The following is a 20317-nucleotide window of genomic DNA, read 5'->3' on the forward strand; positions in this document are numbered from 1 at the left end:
AGCTAGGCTTGTATCGTAACTTAATGATTTATTGAGTGGAATCAGCAGATATATTGTGAGTGATATCACTTAAAATGGACAATTTTGAGGTAAAAAGTAACTGAATGCACTGAAGCTATGATACCGTCCCTATAACACCCTCCAACCCCCACCCAGAACACATACACACACACACGCACACACACACACACACACACACACACACACACACACACACACACTCACACACACACACACAATTGGTCTCTTAAAGCCCAATTATAGTGGTTTTTATACCCTAGAGCTTTAATACCATGGTCTAACAACTAATAAAGCATAACAAAATGCCCACAGTGAGGAACACATCTAGAACACCTTACAGACAGTGCCCCCACTGTTACAGTCAGTGTAAATGAGCACTAATGAGATTCAATCCTCCTAATTAGGGCTTCTATTTTGTCATAATAGCCGTAAATGCAATTAACAGGGTTAAGCAGAGACAGGGCCCTAGACTTGAAAATGTTCTGAACTGTTTTTTATTTTATTTAGTAGCCAACTTTGAACAAACAACCTACCTTTTACCAATACTCACATAATTTAAAGACCGGTGAAGTACTGGTGAAGAAAACAGAAGCCTGAATATATGGCCATGAAAACTAAAATATAAAAATATATTTTTAAAAAGTTTTTTTTTTCCATTTAGTATTCTGTGTTGTTATTCAGTTATGTTTATAATTTCTATTTCACAGTGCCAAATCAGGACATAATAAGGTAGCAGCACTAGATGTAAAGCATATTACTGTATGACAGGATAGTATGTTTCATTTTTAGCTAATGAAAAGGTTGCAAACTGTAGCTAATGAAAATGAAAAGGTTGCAAACTGTAGTAGTTTTAGCAGGGTTTTACAAATCTACAGTAACATTACAGAGCCTATAGAGTCATTCTACCATGTTTGCTTGTTGTAATAAGTAAGGAATTAAACTGAATGGGGTGTGATTTTATAAAAAGAATATCTATAACACAGTGTGTGTGCCACGATAGCAGATGCATGTATGCACGTATGGATGCAGATGCAGGTATAGCAAGCTTTATAGAGAGCAGCAAACAAATCTAATACATATTGCAGTCCAAACAAGGCTCAGGCGTTCACAAGCAACATGAACTAGGGCAGGCAAGAACAAAATAAGTGAGCTCGATCAATAGACCAGAGAGACAATCACAAACCAAAAGTCTTGGTATTGACTGGTTTGAAGACACAGATCTTACACCTCACAATGAGTGGAGTGACTGAGAGTCCTTATATACAGTACTGTGGTTGTGTGATTGGGTCCAGGCTTGTAACCACAATCGAGTGAGTTTGAATTGGTGTGTCAGGAATTGGAGTCCTTGGTGGCCATGTTTGTAGCTATGCTGTTCACTGGGAACTGAATGTTTGATGCTTTTTCTGGCATTACCTGTTATTATTATATGTTTCTGTCATCACCTACGTACTATACATCCATGTATAGTAGAGTTATTTAATGTTGTCTGTAAAACATCTCCTGTTAACACTTACTACAGCAGCTCTAATCTGTCAATCTGTCATTTGCTTACTTTCTTTTGAAGTTTTGAAAACTGCAGCATATTCCAAATAAATCACTAAACACAAAGTCCTCTGTCCTTAAACTTTCCACTTGTTTAATCCCTCATTTGTAAGCCTCAAGGAAAGAAAAGACAATGAAGAATGGACAGATGGTCATAAATACAAAATACAGCAATACCTCAATTTGGATTTTATCCAGTACAGTATTATTTTTTTCCTTATGCAAAGTAAATTAGCTCTTACTCAGACTACCTGGCTTATTACTGCAATTACAAGCACTTATCTAAATAGTTAATTTTAGAAATTGTTTAATTAATATCTATTCTTAATATACATATAAGATGTATGCAATTATACAGCTGTATAATAAAGATATGTGCCAATACAATACAAATACTGTATACAGTATACAATACAATATACAATACAATACAAATATAACGAATTTATACAAATGTCTTCTCATATGCCAGAGGTTAAGATTGTTACTGAATATCCTCGGGCTTAAAAAGGCTATTTACTTCACTTAATAGATTTTAGCCCAAGCAAATTCTTTAACAAGTTGCCTCTTTGACAGTTTGTAAGTCACACTGGTGCACTTCTAAGTGGGACCAGTCACACTTCATAAACACTGCAGATGCATGTACATTTAACTTTGTAGAACCAATAGCCAAAGGGGTCCATACTCCACAGCACATCATGATGACAAAGATCCTGTGAAATGGAGACCCATCAACATGATTGAAGTGCTCTGGTCAGCTGTATACTGAGCTGCAGTCTCAACCCCTCAGGCTCATGTTTAAGATACTCCTGGATCAAAATCTGGTGGCCTTCCAGCATTTAGAAAATGCAGCAGCCTTATACTTATTACTCATAATATATATTCTAATACCAATCACACAATTAGTACCACTAGCAGAAAGTCTGAACTTACACACGCTAACACTGGAGACAATTACAACACCATAGGTATGTTTCATCTTCCTGTCAATCTTACTTCCTCCATCCATCGCTCTTGGTAGTAAATTAGTGCACAGGCTGACACATCCACTATTCCTTACATTATAGTAAACAGCCTAATGGATGCCCACTCTGCAGCCATAAGCTCAGGGAAAAAGTGTCCTAAAATCTGTTTCTTGCTTCTTGTCAATGAATAAATTACAACTGATTGTGCTCTGTAATGGAGGCAGCCAAGCATACTGTGTGAACAATTTGCTTCTTAATGACTTAATTAGAAAGCACATTCAAAAGCAAGCAGAACTTTTCAGAGCCAGGGGCATGCATGTGTCATGCCAAGTTGGATTTGTTGGACATATCACAACACCTCTAATCAAACAGCATGGAACACTGTACACAATGTCAGATCAGCAACTGAATAATATATTAGAAACATGAGTTCTGTATAAATTTTGCAAACAAAGAATGTAATATAAGAAGCCATATGGTCTGGCTTTATTTATAAAGCTGCTTTGTTTCACAGAAGCCAGTGTAATTTTCCAGCTGGTCAGTAGTGATGGAAGCTGCTCTGCCAGCATGGTTTAAAGGTTGTGTTAGCCAGACAGTTTAATCTTCCTGAAAACCAAAACTGGCTAAACATTTGCTGTTTCAAAACACACAATGTTACTAGCAAGCCATTTGATCCCTTTTTTTTTTTTTTTTTTTTTTTTTACCTAAAGTGTTGTGGAGGACACAGGGGACTCATTTACAGAGTTCCAAAATCACAGACCAAATTACATGCAAATATGTTTTCGTACTTCTGGAGCATTAAAGCTAAATATTTTGTATCGCTTTATCATTTTTTGCAGTAAGACCATTTGGTTCACCGGCTATTCCAAGGTAAGAGTGAAAATTTTAAATTTACAAAACTACAACTAAACTAATGTGTGATGTCACATCATTCACCCTCTACAGACTCTGAGCCTTGGACCCTAGGACTGTGTTGTAGGGCTTTGAATCTTCTTTATGATAACTGAAAGGCATCCAAGTTTGAGTTGAATACAGAATGCATTAAACAATGTTAAACCCACAACAGTGCTCAAATCAGTAGAAGCTCAACCACACTGAGGGAAGCTTTTGCTGTACTACACAATTTCACTTCTTTAACACACCAATTCTGAAGTGTTAAAAAGTTTGGTAATGAGCTGATAGGTTGAGTACACTGAGTGTATTAAAGAAGGGAAGCAAACTATACTGTGCAGTGTAGCATTACCTCAGAAGCATTTAGGAACTAATGTGTTGATCGCCTCCAGTCCTGGGGGACTACAATATTGCAATTCCATTTTCTTGCTCAATCAAACTTCAATCAACTACTGCCAAATTAGTTGAATAACGTTTGTTAGTGTAAGCATGTGGGAACAGCTATAGTAGGTTTAAATTACAGTGCTTGGGTATTTCTTGTTTTTTTTTCCAGTGTGCCAACTATAGCTGATCCTTCACAAGATTTGTTTGTATACTCAACACTGTGGTACAGTGTTTTTATTTGAGTTTCCATAACCTTCCTCTCAGCTCTAACCAGTCTGGCTATTCTCCTCTGACCTCTCTCATCACCACAAGCCATTTCCAGACACCAAATTGCCTTTCAGTAAATACGTAACTAGTAGATCTTCATCAGTGTCAGTTCCTAACCAAATGCCTGCGGTCTGATCATAACTCTATTAACATATTTTTTATGCTCGCCTGACTAGTAACTATTATATATAATCTCACAAGATGGCTGAAAAGCATTCTTTTGCATAACATCAAAACCGTCTGGGAACAGGAGTTAGGCTTAGCCCTAATGGATGCCATTCTCTGACAGTTGCACTCCTCCACCATGTCTGTTTGTCACTCTACACTCCGAATTAAAGTAGCAATCTAAAAATACACCCAGAAATAAGTCATTACTGTGACAAATGTAAGTTCATGAAGCCAAAGAGATGCATACAGTACCGTCTGACTATGATTAGAGCAGTTTAGTAAAATTTTAAAAAACAGCCCACGAACACCAACCGCACTAGGGACGAAAACCTTCCCTACAATTTGGCAATCAATTTAAAGATCAGATAAAAGAAATAGGGAATACAAAAAAATGTTTTTTATTAAAACATTAATGGTTTTAAAATGGTAATATTGTGGCACAATGGGAAGCATTACCAGGTCACAGCTCCAGGTTCCTTGATATGATATGGAGATCATGGTACTGTCTGTGTGGAATTGTGCATGTTCTATTGTGTTTGATTAAGTTTCCTCCAGGGTCCCTGATTTACTTCCACCACCAGAAACATGTTCATTAGATGGATTGGATACACTATATTACCTCTATTACTGAATGCATGCATGATGCCCTGTGATGGATATGTGCTCTGGGTCCACAATGCCTCTGACCAGGACAAATTAGTTACTAAGTTGTGGGGGAAGTCGTGGGCTAATGGTTAGAGAGTTTGACTCCTAACCCTAAGGTTGTGGGTTCGAGTCTCGGGCTGGCAATACCACGACTGAGGTGCCCTTGAACACCCAGTGTTCACTGCTGTGTGTGTGCACTTTTGATGGGTTAAATGCAGAGAACGAATACTGAGTATGGGTCTCCATACTTAGCTGTATGTCACTTCACGTCACTAAGCAGTCAACAAATGTGCAACACTGCCATCTAGTGGTTAGATGTAAAAAATGGTTATAATGTCGTAAAAAAAAATGCAACCCTGGTTTTCGGCAGTTGGGAATGTATGATTTCAATATGGCTGTATCACTGATATGCAGTAACACACAGAGCAGGTAAAGCCATGGCTCGTTAATGATCAACGTTTCAGTACAATAATGTGTGTTCTAAAACGGTGTGGTTTGTGTTTGACAGGGTAAGCTCCGTTTTAAACAGAGATGTCAAACAGTTTGGGAAAAAGTTCATGTTTGATGGCAGTGAAGAGACCTGCTGGAATTCTGACCAGGTAATGAAGCACATAATCTAATTGTCTCTGTTATTTACACTGAATGATCTATATGTTGTTTTAGGTTTGTAGATTCATTTCTTTCCATCCCCATTAATACAAAGTTTACTGGGTTCCATGACAGTTTGGTGCTTTTAAAGGAAAACATCATCCTGAAACCCTGAAACATTTGTGATATGTTTAACAATTCTGATGCTTTGAAAGCTGATCGGGTTAAGCAGATTATACAACAGATGAGGACGTGATAGATAGAACAGATGAGGACGTGACAGATGAGGACGTGATGGATAGAACAGATGAGGACGTGACAGATCAGGACGTGATGGATAGAATAGATGAGGACGTGATAGATAGAACAGATGAGGATGTGATGAATAGAACAGATGAGGACATGATCTATATTTTGACAATCTAAAACCCATTGCTGCAGCACTTTCTTAACATAAAAGCATTCTGAGAGCACTCATTTATTGAATTCCCATTGCACCTTCGTCAGCACATAAACATACACTTAAAACATACACAAAAACAGACCAACCTACAGTCTACAGAATTTCTTAAAAAAAAAAAAAAAAAACAACCCAAAAAGATTTCAGTATTCAAAGATTTTCAAAAATGTGTTCAGTCATTTAGGTTGTCTTTTTCCTTTCATAATTTTCCTGTCTTTTTGTGAACTGTCACTCTCATTTACAATAAGCACTGCACAGAGGTCCTTGCATATACAGTAGTAAGTTTTTATAATAAAGCTCGAGACTAAATGAACAAATAATTTTGTTCTGTCTTTGTTCTCATGTCTCATCTAATTAAAATCAAAGGCACAAATCTAAGATTGAGTTATGTGGTCATTCAGAATACACATTAATGATTGTGTTTTTGTCATTTTCGTCTTCTCTTCCACAGGGAGAGTGTCAGTGGGTGCTCCTGGAGTTTCCCGTGTCTGTCAGAATGTCTGAGCTTAAACTGCAGTTCCAGGGAGGATTTTCAGGCAAATCTTGCAAGTTAGAAGGTCTCCATTAGAATTCTTTAAATTTACTACAAAACATTTAATAGTCTAATCACATACTAAGTGTTCCGACACACCAGATTTGACACATGATTACTTTGGACATGAGCAGTTAAAGTCTCAGAAGTTGCAGCACTGCATTTGAAATACATATTTCTACATAGGGACGAAATTATACGAATTCACAGTGTGATGATAATACAACTCAAAATTGTTGTTTTTAGTACCATTTAATAGTGTACCACATGTGCCTTGAATGTTTTCCCAGTAGGACAAATAGTTTTTCCAATAGTATATTAAGTATGGAATAATTATTATTTATCAGTAAACAGTTTCTCTCTCTTGGTGTTAAAAAAGACAAAAAGTACAGACAGAGAAAGCACAAAGCCCCCCCAGTTAAACCCTGCTGGACTCTATACATGTACTTGTGCTTTCCAGAAATATTTAAAGTTTAGTGTTGTTTTTTTTGTCTGTCTCACTGTCTCTGTCCCAGGCTGTATTAAAAATGAGAATCTGGAACACATTATGGACTTCTATCCAGAAGACAACAACTCTTTGCAAATATCCTTTTAAAAATGTTTGAGTAAAGAGAAATGTAAAGAGATCTCTTCTCATACTTCGATGAAAGTGTATCCATGTATATTTGAAGGTCATTTTCAACTTGTGTGAAGGTGTGAGGTGGATGAAACTTTCATTACTTGATATCTACATACTGTACGGTTCAAAAGAGCTGAACTGTTCCTTTAACCACATGCTTACTACTTTAAATATATAATGTTAATATAGATCATCACCATGAAAGTTAAGCAGTGCTAATGAGTAGAAACAGAAAATAGAATTTTGCCCAGTTGCTGATGTTGGTTTATTGCCAGAGATTGCACATCTTTCACTCGTCCCATGCTGATATTATGCCCTTAATTCCTCACCCACATCTTTCCCATTCAAAATGCCCCACTGGTGCAGAAGCTTAAAATAGTGTTTGAAAACAGTACAGACTTTTTTGGAAGAATAATAGTTTACTCTTTGGATGTCCTGGGAGAACGAGCTTCTTGATGTTTGGAAAAGAAATCCAAAGAGAGACCCGGAATGCAAAAAAAAAGAGCAAACAGGCAACAGGTCGCTGTGAGGAACAGATCACCTGACTCTTCTACTGTACACTCTTTCTTTGAGCACAGATGGACTTGGTATTAACTTTTATCCATTGGGGATCAAGTGTATGTATCTGCTCACCAATAGGTTTTTCATTTTTAAATAAATGGCTTTGAATAAGAGGTTTATAATGACATTTTATTATAAAGGTACAGTACACAAAGAGCGGCTTTCAAAAAGTTTGTAGTGACTCTTAAATGTTGTCATGTCTGATCATCGAAGCAGCTGCAGTATGTGATCCTCAAGCAGCTTTTGCACTGAAAATGATATTTAAAGAAATGCTAGTAAGGTTACAAACAGGCCAACAATATATATATACACACACACACATATATACACAGATAGATAGATAGATAGATAGATAGATAGATAGATAGATAGATAGATAGATATACATAATATAAATATAAATATATATATATATCTATATAAATATATCTATAGAGAGAGAGAGAGAGAGAGAGAGAGAGAGAGAGAGAGAGAGAGAGAAAATATCTATTAAGTATATAGATGAATTGCAGACATTAAGGATACTTACTTTTTTTGTAGCCAAGAGCAATAGCAAGTGCCACTGGACTGTATCCGGAGTCTGCTTCAAATGTAATATCAGCTCCATGTCCTAAACACACAGTTGTGCTTGTATTAGTGTGAATATAATAATGAATTATTATTAGAATATTTTTTTATATATATCAATATACTATATAAATATAATACAATCAAAATCTATGGAAAAGGATTCTATTAAGAGCTCTTTTATGTTTCCCAATGGTGTGTGTGTGTGTATGCTCTGGTTGGAGTGTAGATAAGACTATATTTTTGGTTCTGATTCAGAAACGCAGGTCATTAAAACTTTTTTCCACAATGTTGTTCAAAATGACCCTGAACGTCAACTCGGATATAAATATGATTATAAAACAATGGCATAGGTCACTTTGGCCTGAACTAAACACCAGAGTTAAATAGTAAAAAGTGCTACTGGGAACCTATAGCAGGAGTAATAAATGAAATGTATATGAACTACAAGGAAAAAAAGAAAGGTGATAGTGTTGAGTGAACAAAGATTATAAAAGGTATACATATTGTTTTAAAAACAATATATAACTATAAACTTACTTAATAGAGCTCGCACACATTTGATATGATTGCCACGAACTGCATAAAGAAGAGGCGTTCCTCCATTCTGTGACAAAAATGAACAGTTAATAAGGTTGTCTATGTGGAGATTCAACAGTATACTTTAATGCCATTTTGTTTCATTTTATTCTCACCCAGTCATAGGAATCGACATTGACATCATGTTTTAAAATCATATTGACGATGTCAGCGTATCCCCCAGCGCTGGCTAAGGATAAAGCACTCTCACGCTCCCATGCGAACATTTTTGGATCAGCTCCCTGATTTAAGACACAACCGGATTTGTAACATGTCCAACACAAGAGACTGGTATTCTATTCACCATGTAGCTTTTCTTACCTTCTCTAGTAGAAACTGGACCATTTCAATCTCTCCAAACGCTGCAGCCCACATCAGTGGCGTGAATCCTCGTTCATCCTGACTGTTCAGTAGTGCACTGTCTATAAAAAAAGGCATGTCTTAAATTTGAGCATTCATTGTCTGGAAGTGTATCTAGAAACACCACCAGTACACTATAATGCTTACCACTGGCAAGTTGTGTCTTCACTTTAGAGATTTCGCCATGTGCGGCCAGTTGGTGAATGGACAAATCTAAGAAATCAAGGAAGTTAAAATCATGTAAACTGATAATGAACGATGGTGTGATGGTATAGTTTAAATTATGGGACTATACTGAGGTGTTTATTTTCATAGCACACAAATACTTGTGTTACATTAAGGAGTAGAATCATAAGCAATTCGTATGTCTGTGTTAGCCAGCGCTAATAGGTGTGTCTTCTCATTTTAGTTCAAAGCAATATTAGTTCACTGGTTATAATGAAAATCAATGGTTACATTAAAACTTATAATCCTTTTTACACGTCCGTTATTGAAAAATCACATACACACATCATCCACTTTATTAGGGATGCCGTTACACCTGCACATTCATGCAGTTATCTAATCATGTGGCAATGCAAAAAAAAATCATAGAGCAAGTACAGATCAAGAGCTTAAGATAATATTCACGTTAAACACCAGAATGTGGGGAAAAATGTTATCTTGGTGACTTTAACTGTGACATGGATGTTAATACCAGGTGGGCTGGTTTGAATATTTCAAAAAATCTCTGAGATTTTCACATTCAACCGTTTCTAAAGTTGGTGTGAAAAACAAATAACGTTTGGTGTGCGACAGCTCTCTATATTCTCATATAAGGTCATGTTTTCCACATGTGTATAAAAGTATATCAGTAATGTGATCGCATGGGAAAATATGATTCTGCATTAAATCCTATACATAACACAATCATCTGAAAAAAACGTAAATTAAAATATATAATCGCTGGAAATATTGCATGTGCAAAATTCTGTATGTATTGCATGTTAAAAATGTGTGAAACATATTGTCTGAAACACGTGTGTGGGGCATGTGGTGTAACTGGTAGTGGACTAGAATTACTGCCTAGCTATGAACTCAGGTTACTGCATGCATGCGTTTCTGTTGTTGTTCTCCTGGGTTCTCCGGTTTCCTCCAAATTCTGAAGAAAGCCCAATATTTGGACTGGCTATACTAACTTGACCATAGGTGTGTGCATGGTGTCCTGCAAAGGACTAAAGTCCCATCCAGGTGTGCCCCTGCTTAGTGTTGTTTTCCTGTTCAAAAAAAGAATGAATGGTTGTATATCGTCATGTGTATGTGACTTTATTCTGGCAGGTCTACCTATGAACGCAATTCGTCCTCTGCAAATGATCCAAAATGCAGCTGCACGGCTTGTTTTCAACCTGCCTAAGTTCTCACACACCACCCTGCTGGTGTGACCCTCCGCTGGCTTCTGGTAGCTGCATCCATCAGATTCAGTACACTGATGCTGACCTACAAAGCCAAAAACAGACCAGCTCCCTCTCACCTCAAAGCCCTCATCGCTCCTCGCATTGCACCTCTCACCCTCAGATCTACAGTACCAGAACTGCTCGACTGGTTCCACCATAGGTAATTCAATTCAATTCAAGTTAATTTGTATAGTGCTTTTTCAATTGACATTGTCTCAAAGCAGCTTTACAGAACATAAACTTATAAAAGGTTAATAAAAAGAATAATATAAAGATGAATAGAATACAAAATTCAAGATTAATTTTAGATATATTTAGTTCACAATGTGTATGTATTTATCCCCAATGACAAAGTCTGAGGTGACTCAAGCAGCAGTGGCAAGGAAAAACTCCCTCAGATGGTAAAGGAAGAAACCTTGAGAGGAACCAGAGTCAAAGGGGAACCTCATCCTCATATGGGTGACACTGGAGGGTGTGCTTATAAATATACAAGAGGTAAGTATACCTCTTTTCTGTTCTGGCTACCCCTATGGGTCCGGACAGCTGAGTCACTGGCTATCTTCAAACGGCGGTTGAAGACCTACTTATTCATGAAACACTTCAACTAGCACTTCATTCCCTGTTTGTTGCATATGATTATTAATAAGAAAGAAAAAAAAAAAAAACTTTGAACAATGTTTTAGACTCATGGTATCTTAAGTATGTAACCTAGTGAACCCAATGAGTTAATGTATCCAAAAAGAGAGACTTAAGCACTTCTGTACGTCGCTCTGGATAAGAGCGTCTGCCAAATGCTGTAAATGTAAATGTTTATTGTATTGCATGTGGATCCTGGTTATAAGCAGGTCTTACTGTCTAGAGTTGCAGGTCTGACTGTGAGCTCGTTCCCGCGCTGTTTGTTAGTGAGGGTGGTGGAGTGGTGAAGCGCGCTCCCGTCACTTAGCATCTCCATTACAGGTTTATCATCACTTCTGCTTCAGTAATAAAGTACACACCATTACATCCTACACATTTGCTCCTCGACTAGTTACAAAACCGTCATCTGCATCGTATACAAAATTAATTAAGAAATATAAACCTTAAAAAAAAACTAATTCAAACATGAACATAACACAACGAAAGAGTAAGATTATCTTATCAGAACTTAAAGAGTATTATCAGAATTATATCTTTACCAGAATCGAAGCTCCAGTTTCAGCACTTAAAGTAATTCCTGTTTATTTCCTGATTTCTAGCTAACAAAAGTGAAACTAAATTTTATACCTCGGGGTTCCAAAGCGGGTCGATTTTTGAAGTGAAGGATCACAGATCACACTCGAATCACGTTTTGTTTAAAATAACAAACATAAAGTCATTTTTAAATTGGGTAAAATTTAGACGGATTTCTTTTCATCTTGCGATAAACGCGCTATTCCCAAATGCCTAGGAACTATTTGTCAGGATCGATGTTGTAAGCCGTGCGAAATTTCCGGTGCACACTACGCAATAGCGCTAACAAACCGAACTGTATGGATGTAAATAAACTGTAAACATTTATTTTCACTAAATTAAAAAAAGCTGCGTTCTGTTTAACATGGACGACCAGGAAATGCAGTTGAAAGTAAAGCGAGGTAAAAAAAAAAAAAAAACGGTCGTACTTCCTATTTGATTGTGTAAAGAGATGAAGTTAGTTTGTTCCTGGTTTATTAATGTAAACAATGTTTCCCTATCAGGTGCTAGGTTATAAAACCAGGCGATGGCTTGTTTTTGACAATTGTCTGAGCTGTTAAAATACGTGACCTATATAAAAATAAAGCATTAATTTTGTGTGTGGCAGTGACGGATAAGTTCACGGAGAGTATGTACGTGTTGGCTAATGAACCATCTATAGCACTGTATCGACTACAGGAGCACGTGAGGAGGTCTCTGCCTGAACTGGTACAACATAAGGTCAGGGGCTTTTTTTTTTACATGTCTTTTTATTTTATTCGACAGGTCGTATCAATGGGCTAGGAGGTCTAAATAATAAAAATAATAGACATCAATATATGGTGTAATATTTGCTCTTACTAGATACAGCCAATAAAATGCACAGAATTGTGAATCAGAATCAGGTTTATTGGCCAAGTGTGTTGACACACAAGGAATTCTGACCAGGAATTCACACAAGGAGTTCCAACTGTTTGTGATTCTCAAAAGTACAGACAATAGGAAACTAGGAGTGATTTGTTTCTACACCATACCCCTTTTCCACCAAAAAGAACCGGGTGCTGGTTCAGAGCTAGTGCTTTACCTTTCCACCGGCTAGAGAGCCATCACACAGAGCCGAGTCTGACGTCACTGTATACGTGTCACGTGTGCCAGCAACGTTAGCGCCGCAGCGACAAACACAAACACATCAACAACAGCGGATGTTGCTTTACTGTTAATGCTCATGGCTTTGCGAACCTACATTGCGGTTCTTAAGTGTAGACCAGCAACGTTTTGGTGCTACTTAAGAACCACTTTTCCTGGTTCAGAGCCGGTGCTTTGGCTGTCGAAAAAGAAAGAACTGGTTCTAAATTAGGCTCTGGCTCTGAACCAGCACTCAAACTGCCTCGGTGGAAAAGGGGCATTAGTTGAAATCCTTTTTTTAGAACTTTTAAGACCATGGCTGAGAATATCTGAGTAGAGTTTAGTTAGTGTTTTGTACTTGATACAGCACTCCATCTATTAAAACAGCTGCTGGTTATGAGAGCTGAAAGAGCAGGTATGGTCAGCTCATCACCAGCATGTAAAACCTGACTGAGCTGCATTCAACCAATCACTGATCATCACTGCTTTCTTTAATGTAAATCTGATCACCAGGGAACTCCATGACTACACCTAAACTGTTGTTTTATGTTACTTAACAGTTTGTCACTCAATTGTTTACAGACAGACATGCAGAGCTGGGAAGAACAGAGCCAAGGTGCAATTTATACTGTAGAGTATGCCTGCAGGTAAGAGATTTATCACCCAAAGATTATGAAAATGTAAATAAAGTTCATTAACAACACATTTTGTCAAACGTTGTTTGCTTGTTTTTATTCTAGTGCTGTGAAAAGCATGGCAAACAGCAGCCTCTGTTTTAAAAATATTGATGGACTGCTGAAGCAAGCTATTGCAACGAAGGAACACATCAGCGGCACACAAGGACGCAGGTAGTTTGTGTTCTCTGTGGCTTATTGAAATAACAATTGATGTAATTGCACCATTTCACCATAACCCACATATGTTTCGCAATTATTTGCTTGTTTTTGTTCCTTAAAGAAAGTCAGCAGTGTTGGTTTTATTTTTTAGTATTCTGCTACTTATTTAGTAATTATAGCAATTATTATGCTGTTTGTCATGTTCGCTCCTTCTGTCACAGTATCATTTGATTTTATTATGCTTTTTATGTTTCTTTTTTTGACAATAAAGCCTTGAGTTGCATAATTTTCTTTTTTGACCAATGCATGCTGCTTTAGTGGTGTGAAATCTGTACCTAATCACAGTGACCCTCCACCACACGACCCTTCCTCATCATCATGACGTATGGAAAACCATAAGCAAGGTTAGTGCTGCCTCCTATGAAATCGCATCAGTTACATTCAGTGTAAAGTAAGCTCACAGTATGATGTAGTGTTGAATTAGTCCAACTGTTTCCTTTTTTGTAAATCAAAGTAAGTTCTAGAGATTGTATCGTTACTCTGCAAAAAGTCAGGGATTCATGATTAATTTAGTCGGTGTTTGGTTGATCTTTTTGATATTATGCCAAAATCAAAATTACAACTGCAAGCTTTAGGCAGACCTTCCCTGTCTAAGTATTTTGCATCAGAGATATAACAAAAGAGTGTTCGCTTTTTTCCTGCCAATAAAAAGGGCAGATGAGCCAGTTGACATGAATCTAAAATGACTGATATAGAAGTGCGTCACATTAGTAACCAGTCCGCTCGTGTCCCCGTTGTTTCCTACTTGTAATGTACACTGATCTAACGCTTCTCCTTTCACTGTAAATGAAAAATGTTTTGCGTTCATTATTGTAAAATGAAATTTATCAACATGTGTGTAAGTATGTTGTTAACATAAGTTAACTAAAATTATTAGAAATAACACTGAAACTGTAATCAGGGAGCAGTCAGGATTAGGCATATTTAACATGTTACACATAATTGTTAAGGGCGATGTTAGATTTTAACTGTTTATTGTTTGTTCAAGTTTTTTATGAATATGTCTCCAGTTTATAGATAAATTAGTGCTGTTATTTTTAGGCTTGAAAACTAATTTAAATGAGTAGTAAGATATTCAGTTTTGATTCAGGTTGCTACAATCCAATAATTAATAAATTCTTTTGGAATTGAAAAACAAAAAAAAACAAACAAAAAAAAAACTATAGCATACATTAGGATTAGGACTATTATAAAATCCACTTAACTGGAGATTGACAGAATAAAAAAAATCTACAAAGCATTATAAAAAAAAAAAAAACATTCAAGATAAAATCCAAAACATCTAACAACAATTACTTTTCCTAAGATTAAAACATTTTAAATCTAGTTACACTTCAGTAGATGTTATAGGCATTACCTTTTGCATTATTTTGTCATTTGTAGGAACTGAAAAAGACAGGGCAGAAAGTAAATATTTAAAAATAAAAGTGACAAGACCTACAAGCACAATCTGTATATAGTAAGTGTCTACACAATTTTGTAATTGTAGGATGAAGCTTTAGTGTTTTATATGTTAAGTCGGTATTCTTAATGCTCGATTATCATGACACTGTGGTGAAGTGTACAGGAAAAAGTCTGTAGCAAAAAATAGTAAAAGGATCAGTTTCACTGAAAGTCTCTCGCAGTAATGGTGCTTACACTAATGTGGAGTCTTTGCCTGTGGCTTTGCGAGTCAGCACAGTTCTCATCTCATTGTTGACGCCTTTCCAGGGCTTTGTGTGTGTCTGGAGGAGGCCGGATTCAGTAGACAGGGTCCTATGTATGCGTCCACTCACACCATAAGCCTCTCTTTCACTAGAGTATTGTTTGGGCTCCGTGTTGGTAAACAGGTGGTTCATGCCATCTTCACTGCGTTGTCTCGTGGTCTTTTCCCTGATGCTAAGCTCTGATGCAACTGTGCAGATGCCAGGGCTTATCTCGGGGTCATTCTGATACACTGTATTGACGTGTTGGTTGTAAAAGTGTCTGGATGTGCATGCGACACGGACAAGAGTATGAGCCACTAGAACTAGCAGCACCAGTATACCAGAGGAGAGCACACACACACTGGCTATTCCTGTCTCAATCTCAAAGACCAGCAGCATGTAAATGGACAAGCCTGTAAATGTACAGAGAAAACAGAAACATTTACAGCGAAAACAGACCAAACAAGAAAATTCTTTACTACATAGTTGTCTTCTTTTGAATGCTAATGTGTGTGTTTCTTTGGTTTGTGCAGGAGAAGAACTGTGGATCCTGGTGTAATGAGAGAAATTTGTGAAAAGCAGAATTCTGGGATATGAATTATAGTTCTGAGTCTCCTGAATGGACTCCATTCCAGAGGTGACCCTCGCTCAGTCTGTGTGACGGCCTCTTGAATTGTGACTTTGGCAACTCGACAGAGCCTTGAGAGGAGTGAATGCAATTGCTCTGCCAGTTTCTCCATTACAGTGCTTTATCAAGTGTGTGAAAGAAAGGATTATTCTCAGTCGTATGTAAATATATTCAAGTAGCTTTAAACTCTACTGTGCTCTTGTATTACAATGAGCTACTTTTTTTTTTTTTAATGAATTTTAATGGATTTCTTTTTTAATGGATTTCTTTGAAGACATTACATGTAAATGTAGTATTAAAATCTGATCAAATCATTGCTTTCAATTATTGTGACTAAAAATTTTATTGTTGTTGAGCTTTAGCTTTAGCACTGATGCCACTTACCACCCAGGTAAAAAGAAATCCCAGCACAAAACAAGCCAATAGCAACATGCCGGATGACCCTGCTGTCTGACAGGAACCACTCAGCCCTGACGGAATAACAAACAGAGGTCAACTGCAAAAGATTTCACTTTGGGTGAAAAATGAAAATTTTATTTTCTTTATTAAACAATTATATAATTTTGAAAATTCATGGAAGTTAAAAAATAACATCCTGAAATAATACAGCAATCCAAAACATTAGGCAAAGTTAACAGAAAAATAATTTCATCATGATTTCATCAACATATCAACATCCACTGGTATATTTTATTTTACTTGCTAATGAAGGAACATTTGTTAAACTCATCCTAAATATCATGGTGAAAATAAACTTCTCAGTTGTCTGTTAAATAATATATTTTTTATGCTGTTCCCCACTGAGTGTGTATCTTTGTTTCTCTAGTATATGTGTTTTAGCTGGGAAATGAACATATATCTAAATAGCTTTAAACTTCATCAGTGTTCCTAAAATATACCATAAATATTTTAGCATGTAAAAGTCTGATCCTAAAAGTGCAAATGATGTACACTTGGTGGTACCCAGAAAGAATACTGTTTCAAAGGTGTGTCTTTTATTTTTTTATTTTTATTTATTTATTGTTTTTTTTTTTTTGCATTACTGTAATAGTGTTTTATTTCTTTTAAATAAAATAAGAATAATAACTTAGTAACAATAAATGAGTGTCTCTGTGTTTTTGCCTATAGTTGTAAATAGTTTGCACAATGAGGGTTTCCAGGGTGCAATGTTTAATCCTGCAGGAATCCAGTTGTTGTTTGTGGGAGATTTTGTGCCTCTATAAATGATCTGAAACCAGATCAGAACCACATAATAGATCTGAAAACATTGGAAACCCTGATGTAGGGCGCAGTCGGAAAAATGTGTGTGTACAGTACCTGTACCTGTACCTGTGTGTGTGTTCTCTCCACATCTCTGCGGTGAAGTGTGAATGCAGCAAACATATAATGGCCGAGCTGGAGTTGAGAGTAAGAGAGAGCGCAGAAAGTACAGCAGAGAGCGGCTTTAACACGGTCCACATTTCCCCCGGCACCGCGGATCCAGACTCCTTCAACCCGGCATTCAGCTGGAAAATCAAACTCGCCGACATTAGCGACATGATCGCTGACAAAACCCCCAACAGTGCCAGGACGAGGAGAGCTCGCTGGCTGTAGCTCATTGCCTTAATGTTGGAACAAAATGGAGTGTAAGCGAGTTCTTCACGGTGATTTAAAAAAAAAAAAAAAATCAATCCTGGGGTTGTTATCAGAGCAACTAGTTCCCTACCCGTTGCGCACTTTCTCTGTCCCAGCGCGCACACTGCTCAAGCGATGTCTCCTTAAAAACACCCAGATTAAAAAAAAAACCCAGCCTGAAACAATGCACTTTTCAGTCGCATTCCTTCTAAACAGTGCAGCTAATCACCAGGTCGAACAAAAGTAACAAAGAAGTCTGCACCCCTGTTTAAACCCCTCACTAGTGCACCCAAACACTGAAGCAAACATACAGTAGTACACAAACTACTGCGACGTTTTATTTCAGCAAACTTTTTACCAAGTGTAGGTTCATTCGTAGCTGGGAACTAACATGGTATTCACAAACTGGGCTCTTACCCTGGCAGGTGCAAAACAGTCTCCCACTATATCCCTAACACCCCACCCACCATCCTCTGGAAAGAAAATCAATGTAAGGCGTGAGAAAACGTATTGTGCTTTTATTTTATTTTCTATTTTTTTTTTTTTTTTTTGTATCACCGAGTACATGCAGCTTATTTTGTCTTACTGAAATGAGAATTGAACAGCTGAAATACCACAAATACAAAAATATCTGTGGTTATTCCCCACTTGGCTTTTATAATAACCTCCATTCTACTGGAAAGGCTTTCCATGGTTTATGAGCGTGACTGAAGATGTGTGAACATTCAGCCACAAGTGCATTATTGAGTTCAGGCACTGATGAGTGAGGAGTCCTGGCACACAGTCAATGCTTCAATTCATCCCAAAAGGTGTACACTGAGGTTGAGTTCAAAGCTCTGTAGAGACCACTCAAGTTCTTACCTTCCAACCTTGACAAACCATGTCTTTATTGAGCTCTTTTTATGCACAGCTGTAGCAGTTTGTTGTAGCAGAAAATACTGCATATCAAATTCTAATTTTATTTGTCACATAAAAATTATACACAGTATGACATGTAGTTAAATGCTTTTTACAACTCTCCTTGATATAAAGGAATATAAGGTAAAGGAATACAAATAAGACACAAATTACATACAATAAATTAGAAATAGAACATCTAGGACATATAGGGCAAATATGGTGTAAAGTTGTCCCCACATTTAGAAATATAAATAGCAAAAACAGAGAGTATATATCTGAATCTTTATTTGAATATGTTACAGTGATGCGTATGAATATGAACATAAAATGTATATATCATTTTTAATTTTAAAGTGCATATGGGTATGACAAACATTTGGCCATGTGATTTTTTTTTTTGCATGTTTGTTTTTAAAACGATCTTGTATCAGAACCATTTCTGAAAAACTGTTTAACAAGAATATAGTCAGAAATAATTTGGGCTGATGTTTCAACAGGTTATGATGCTACGATATAGGCATAGAAGTATAAATACAAATAAAAAAAACATGATACATTTCATTTGTTTCCATGTAATAATAAGTACAAGCATTTACTGTACACATGTGTTTAATATTTCAAAGAAATGAATCAGTATCCTGCGTATCCTGTACTGTGGAGACATAACAGTTTCAACTCAGCTCCACTAGTTCTCTTTATTACACTCCAGTGATCAGCAAAATGCAGCTGGAGAAAGATTTATTGCATACTTTTATTTTTGTTTGCATGCATGATTTTTTTCTTGCTTCCATTTTTGCATGCATGCATGGATTCTTGCCTTCTTTCCTGTTTTCTGAATGAAGTATTTTTAGTATATTCGTCTTATTTGCCAAGAATCACATTTAATCAATTTCAATTTCTTAAAAAATGTGATCTCATGCTTTTATATGTTAATATATTACATATTATATGTTAATATTAATATATTATAACTATAGTTTTAATACATTAACATGTACATACAATATATTGTAAAAGTCTCTTGAGTCTTTTTTCCTTCTTGAACTTAATTACAATTTAATTACAATTAAATTACATTTTACATCAAATATAGTATATTTAGTATACACAATATTACATTTTACATTAAATAGTATATACAATATTACATTTGATCACATTATCTTACTATGCCTGAACATCTGTATTTATTATGATTCTAGGTTTAAGCCAATGAAAACTCTCTTACAAAAAACCCAGAGGCAAAATTGCATATGACATAAATTTCCCTTATGCTGCAATGTTTGTTTTTTTTTTTAAATAAATAAAGTAAATTTCTGGATATACTGTCTGCTGTTATATATGTGATAAATACACATTGCATAAATTATACACTGTACAGGTGCCCTTGTTCCTCAGTGCCTTGTCTGTATGTTTCTTAAAAAAAATGTAGCTTGCAGAGTCAGTCCGCAAGTATAATACTTTAACCTCGATGGTGGGAACTTGCAAACTACCTTTGCACTGTTCGGAGCAAGACAAGTCTGATACTAAAAAAAAGTATACACAACGAAGAATCGCTTGAACATATGCATACTGGCCAGAGAAGCTATTTCTAAATTCAGCAAGCCTACCACTTGCTCACATACATCAAAGCCACTGATGTTGTTAAAAGCAGAAGTGAGAAGTTTCAGGAAAAAAAAAACATTTTTCCAAAGGTTCC

The 20317-nt window shown here is 36.5% G+C and overlaps 4 protein-coding genes across 9 annotated transcripts; 2 read left to right on the forward strand and 2 right to left on the reverse strand.

Moving 5' to 3' along the window:
• Positions 1-5232: 5232 nt before the first annotated feature.
• On the forward strand, positions 5233-7739 carry nr2c2ap (nuclear receptor 2C2-associated protein). The gene is made up of 5 exons (XM_060880138.1): positions 5233-5312; positions 5392-5482; positions 6383-6488; positions 6979-7046; positions 7416-7739. Exons 1-5 carry the CDS (start codon positions 5260-5262, stop codon positions 7536-7538), a joined length of 441 nt encoding a protein of 146 aa, XP_060736121.1. The 5' UTR covers positions 5233-5259; the 3' UTR covers positions 7539-7739.
• A 12-nt stretch (positions 7740-7751) lies between these two features.
• Positions 7752-11985, reverse strand: rfxank (regulatory factor X-associated ankyrin-containing protein). 4 transcript variants are annotated; one of them, XM_060880120.1, is made up of 8 exons: positions 11846-11985; positions 11435-11553; positions 9297-9362; positions 9111-9211; positions 8906-9031; positions 8751-8817; positions 8173-8253; positions 7752-7891 (listed from the first exon to the last, which is right to left on the reverse strand). In XM_060880120.1, the coding sequence occupies exons 2-8, from the start codon at positions 11532-11534 to the stop codon at positions 7848-7850; spliced, it is 585 nt and encodes a 194-aa protein (XP_060736103.1). In that variant the 5' UTR covers positions 11535-11553; positions 11846-11985; the 3' UTR covers positions 7752-7847. The 4 variants fall into 4 exon arrangements, with proteins under 4 accessions (XP_060736103.1, XP_060736094.1, XP_060736086.1 ...); XM_060880111.1 differs by having other exon boundaries at positions 11435-11556; positions 11846-11981; XM_060880103.1 differs by having other exon boundaries at positions 11435-11556; positions 11758-11897.
• A 65-nt stretch (positions 11986-12050) lies between these two features.
• borcs8 (BLOC-1 related complex subunit 8) lies at positions 12051-17091 on the forward strand. Of its 3 annotated transcripts, none has more exons than XM_060880152.1 (6): positions 12051-12192; positions 12399-12511; positions 13478-13542; positions 13636-13743; positions 14050-14135; positions 16010-17091. In XM_060880152.1, exons 1-5 carry the CDS (start codon positions 12156-12158, stop codon positions 14111-14113), a joined length of 387 nt encoding a protein of 128 aa, XP_060736135.1. In that variant the 5' UTR covers positions 12051-12155; the 3' UTR covers positions 14114-14135; positions 16010-17091. The 3 variants fall into 3 exon arrangements, with proteins under 3 accessions (XP_060736135.1, XP_060736144.1, XP_060736153.1); XM_060880161.1 differs by having other exon boundaries at positions 14077-14135; XM_060880170.1 differs by lacking the exon at positions 14050-14135.
• Positions 15059-17790, reverse strand: tmem221 (transmembrane protein 221). The gene is made up of 3 exons (XM_060880088.1): positions 17434-17790; positions 16489-16574; positions 15059-15889 (listed from the first exon to the last, which is right to left on the reverse strand). The coding sequence occupies exons 1-3, from the start codon at positions 17700-17702 to the stop codon at positions 15426-15428; spliced, it is 819 nt and encodes a 272-aa protein (XP_060736071.1). The 5' UTR covers positions 17703-17790; the 3' UTR covers positions 15059-15425.
• Between the last annotated feature and the right edge of the window lie 2527 nt (positions 17791-20317).

Source organism: Tachysurus vachellii, chromosome 1, assembly GCF_030014155.1.
Source record: "Tachysurus vachellii isolate PV-2020 chromosome 1, HZAU_Pvac_v1, whole genome shotgun sequence".
NCBI lineage: Eukaryota > Metazoa > Chordata > Actinopteri > Siluriformes > Bagridae > Tachysurus > Tachysurus vachellii.